This window comes from Bison bison, unplaced genomic scaffold (assembly GCF_000754665.1).
Source record: "Bison bison bison isolate TAMUID 2011002044 unplaced genomic scaffold, Bison_UMD1.0 scf7180017864056, whole genome shotgun sequence".
In the NCBI taxonomy this organism is placed as follows: domain Eukaryota; kingdom Metazoa; phylum Chordata; class Mammalia; order Artiodactyla; family Bovidae; genus Bison; species Bison bison.
Genome location: NW_011494628.1, coordinates 387363 through 392128, shown reverse-complemented (window position 1 = coordinate 392128; position 4766 = coordinate 387363). Strand labels below are relative to the sequence as shown.

Here is a 4766-nt window from a genome sequence, read left to right as displayed (position 1 = left end):
GCTCGTGTCTCCTTTCCCACCATGCTGAGTCACCCACAGGCACTGGTGGTATCAAACTCACTTCATCATCTTGAACAGTCAAAACAAGGCAAAAGGGAGAGCCTTCCACTCACCTCCTTTATCTTCTGTCACTTGCTCTTGAGAGTCTTTTAAACTAGTTTTTGTGTTGACAGTTATCTCATGAAAGCAGGAACTTCTGTAGGAAACACACACATGATGCTAGAATTCTTAAGAAAGGTGATGATGGAATTTTCAAATCTCTATCAAAATCACAACTTTAAATTCTATATCTACAAGGTAGTGAAAATTACTAACCCCGTACTTTGTCATGATACAGTGTCCTCAAACCACTGTTTTGAGAGAATCGTATTCCATATTTTACCATAATAAGGTAAGGTATTCTCTAAACTGAAGTATTCTGTTATCCGTCCTACACACCAGTTGTATTTCCGTTGTCTTTGTACATTATCCTAGATTTCATACTTGTATATATGGTACCTTGTGATATCTGTTGCTTTTCAAGTTCATTCTGAGAATTTTTGGTAAAGTGAACTAAAATTGTATCTTCTGTAATGTTTATCAGTTGGCTTTAAAAAAGCAATAAAGTTATCCACATTATGAAAAAGTAGACACTGTTTTGCTTTTTAAAATTTTTATTTTCTAGTTATTGGGGTATATTTTTTTGTTGTTGTTATGCTCTTTACCAATATACTAACGCTTTTAAAAATCTTTGTTAAACCTACTGTTTCCAGCCTCAAATACATGTTTTAACAGGTACAGATACCGGAATATTGCGATGTTTTGTTATTTTGATAATTAAAATTAATTTTCAACTGACTTCTTTTTAACTAGGATTAGACTTTCCCCAACTCATTTATTTTAGTTTTTAAACTTCAGGACTGTTTTCTGGCACATTTTGGTGTTCTTTAAGAAGCAAAGACTAACCTTAAGCAGTTCCTGCTGTGTAGTGAGAAGCAGTGAGAACAGTGCTTGCGAGAGTCGTGATTATTCCAGTTAGCAGGAAGCTCCAGGTGTCCTCTCTGATACTCTTCATCTGAATGGGATCAGAATTTTAGAACAATTCGGTAATACCTTAATTTTATGTTGAAATGCACCTAACAATTCCCTGGTTCTTTTCAGACTGGGAAGAAGAGCAGGTCAGCAGTCCAAATATTCTACGCCTTATTTATCAAGGAAGATTTCTGCACGGAAATGTCACCTTAGGAGGTAATGGCCACCTTTGTAATGGGACTTAGTGCCTGTCTTGCAGCAGCATCACTCGTTTGTTTAGATGCTCATGTCTGGTTTTGCTAAAAACATACAATTTCAAATTCTATAAATTTTGCCTAGTTTTTGGTATGTCTACCTTTTTACATTTTGCGTTCTAATTTCAGCTCTATGCTTAAGTGTTTACCACCTTGTAAAATAAACTCTTAAGCCATTAGAGATGGGAATCCACACTTATTATTTTATAAATGTAGTGTAATTTTACTTCTGGGTAATATAATGGCACCCTGCTCCAGTACTCTTGCCTGGAAAATCCCATGGATGGAGGAGCCTGTTAGGCTGCAGTCCATGGGGTCCCTAAGAGTCGGACACGACTGAGCGACTTCACTTTCACTTTTCACTTTCATGCATTGGAGAAGGAAATGGCAATCCATCAGTGTTCTTGCCTGGAGAATCCCAGGGACGGTGGAGCCTGGTGGGCTGCCGTCTATGGGGTCCCACAGAGTCGGACACAACTGAAGTGACTTAGCATAGCATAGCAATATAATTTAGATGTCATATTTTTAAGTTAAATCCAGACACACAAACTTGGCAAAGTTTATGATGGTGGATTTTCAGATATAATATTGAAGGGATGTTTTCATTTTGACTGTAATTGATGGAATTGCTAATCATGCAGAAGTACAGGTGAGTGAGTCATGTTAGAGAAACAGTGACGTATAGTGACTGGAAGAGCAGACCTTAGAGCCACGTTGTCCATGTCGGAGCTTAGCTGCGCTGCGCACTGGCTCCGTGACTGTGCGCCGGCCACTTGCCTGCCCTCTGTCCTAGTGTGGTTTCCTCATCAGTAAGGTAGAATGGCCACAGGGCCTCAGAGCAGCGCTTGCACGCGTTACACACTGTCAGTGATTACTGCTCTTCACGTGTGAATGAAGAGACGTGGCTCAGCAGTGCCCCCTCATGGTGGTGCATTTTCAACCATGAGCAGAATTTAAGTATGGGTATTTCAAATATATTGTGATAATTATCAACAGAAATTTGTAGTCAGAGGAAGTGATCTACTTTAATGTATCTTGGTATACATATAGTCATGAGTTTTTTTCTCTAAACCTAACAATTGAAATGTTTAATCTGATTTTCCTTAAAGATAGGCTATTTTCATTCATTCACTCATTCATTCAGCATCTGTTTATTTCTTATGTGACAGTAGTGCTAAACAGTTAAAGGTACAGGATTGAAAAAGATAGAATCTCTTCCTTCAAGGTACTCTGGTATGAGATAGTAGAAGCAGATAAAATTCACTGTTAAAATACTGTGTGACGAGGGCTGGAGTAGATGAATGCAAATGATTATTATGACAGACAGATAGAACGTTTCAGTATGTAATTACAAGTGTTGTCCTTGGCTGTATTTCACATTCATTGAAAATGGGACCGTATTTTAGCCTTTCTTTGGTTATCTGTGCCTCAAGTAACTCTTGGAATGTCACTGGGAGACGTGGCCTGAATTAACCTATTGACTCCACGAGTGCATCTTGAGACTACACTTCCCTTTACGTGTTGACCTGTGTGAGCATTTTCTCACCTACTTAATTTAATTACCTCTCTGTTGTGGCCCTAAAGCTCCAACTTCATGTTAAAGATCATAGAATTTGTGTTAAAATCAAATCATTGATTGTTTTTTGGAATTTGTTTTTGAATGATTAATAGATTGACTTACATTATTTCTATGTTGCTGTCAGTCTTTTTAAAACCAACCATCTCTCCGGTCTTGTGATTTAGACAAATAACATGAGAATATAACCTGGATCCTCTAAGTTGATCAGTAAATCTGGGTAATGACATTCAGCCCTTGAGGGGCTTTGGTTACTGTTTTTCTTTGTCTCCTATATTCTTGAATGTGAGTACTGAGGAGACAGTGCACAGGGTCATGCCATTGAATGGCCAGCGTGGAGCAGACCTGGGCGTGCTCTACACGGCTTGAGGGCTGCTCTGTACTATAACCCTGCCACCCCGTGGGTGTCGGAATCTTCCTTTAAATGCAGATTTCTGCACACCCAGTCCCCCTCTTCGTCTCCCTGCCTGCTAGGGCTGTGTCGCCCCCAGTGGCTCCTGTGTGAAGTGTGGGGACCTGTGTCCTGGCTGCTGTGCACTGCCACAGCAGAAAGCAGAGCCCCCACAGTGAAGGAGAGAGGGCGTCTCAGGTCTCGTATCCCCCTTCCTTTTTCTCCTCTGATGCCATTAGTGTCAGTGTCTGCTCTTTTGAGTTAAAATTCAGATGGAGAAGAACAGTAACTGTTCCCATTAGTCAGATGTGTAGCCTAAATGGGTAAGCCCCTCAGCAGCTTCCTAGGCCTGACCACAGTGTTTCTCCACATTTGCATCTCAGTTTGCACACCTGTTCTCTGAGACCCATTTTTCTTGCTGCTCAGAAAGATGATAATGGTGATGGCAATAAAATTTATGGGGTGCTTCTTTGGGCCGAGCCCTGTGGTAGGCACTTCCCTGGATTGTGTTTCTTTTAATCAATATGGTGGTAAGGGGCGGGTGCTCGAATTTGTCTCCCAGTTTGGGTGGGGGAAACTGAGGCATCAGGAGGAGGCAGATGGCACTTAGAACCCATCTCACAGTGAGCGAGTGGCAGGATGTGCTCTTAATGCAGGGCTGGCTGCCTGTGGTCAGGAAGCGGTGTGAGAGTGGTCCACAGCTTGGTGTGTGGACGTTGCAAATTCATTCAGGCTTTCCCAATACATTTAGTGAAATGTTTGGTAATATAAAATTTTGTTTGCATTTCAGTGTTAAAGCAGGCCCAGGAGGTTATCCAGTAAGGGCATTCTTGTTTCAGCCTACTGTGTATTCGGGGCCGTTAGGCTTCACTTCAACTTTGGAAGTTAAGAGAATAGACCAAATAGTGGCTCAGTTCAGTTTAGTTCAGTTCAGTCGCTCAGTCGTGTCCGACTCTTTGCAACCCCATGAATCGCAGCATGCCAGGCCTCCCTGTCCATCACCAACTCCGGGAGTTCACTGAGACTCAAGTCCATCGAGTCAGTGATGCCATCCAGCCATCTCATCCTCTGTCGTCCCCTTCTCCTCTTGCCCCCAATCCCTCCCAGCATCAGTCTTTTCCAATGAGTCAGCTCTTGGCATGAGGTAGCCAAAGTATTGGAGTTTCATCTTTAGCATCTATCCTTCCAAAGAACACCCAAGACTGATCTCCTTTAGGATGGACTGGTTGGATCTCCTTGCAGTCCAAGGGACTCTCAAGAGTCTTCTCCAACACCACAGTTCAGAAGCATCAATTCTTCAGCGCTCAGCCTTCTTCACAGTCCAACTCTCATATCCATACATGACCACAGGAAAAACCATAGCCTTGACTAGATGGACCTTTGTTGGCAAAGTAATGTCTCTGTTTTTCAATATGCTATCTAGGTTGGTCATAACTTTCCTTCCAAGGAATAAGCATCTTTTAATTTCATGGCTGCAGGCTAGCATTAAATAAGATGGAAAGTCACCTTGATCATATGAAATATTAGGAATATT

The 4766-nt window shown here is 41.6% G+C and overlaps 1 protein-coding gene across 2 annotated transcripts in view; it reads left to right on the top strand.

Annotated features, from left to right (window-relative positions):
- The window catches only part of UBL3 (ubiquitin-like 3), a 48609-nt gene that overhangs the window by 39529 nt on the left and 4314 nt on the right, over window positions 1-4766 (top strand). For both annotated transcript variants that reach the window (XM_010835894.1, XM_010835893.1), the window contains exon 3: window positions 1141-1227. In XM_010835894.1, coding sequence (XP_010834196.1) covers window positions 1141-1227 — 87 coding nt within the window. The remainder of the gene's footprint in view (window positions 1-1140; window positions 1228-4766) is intronic.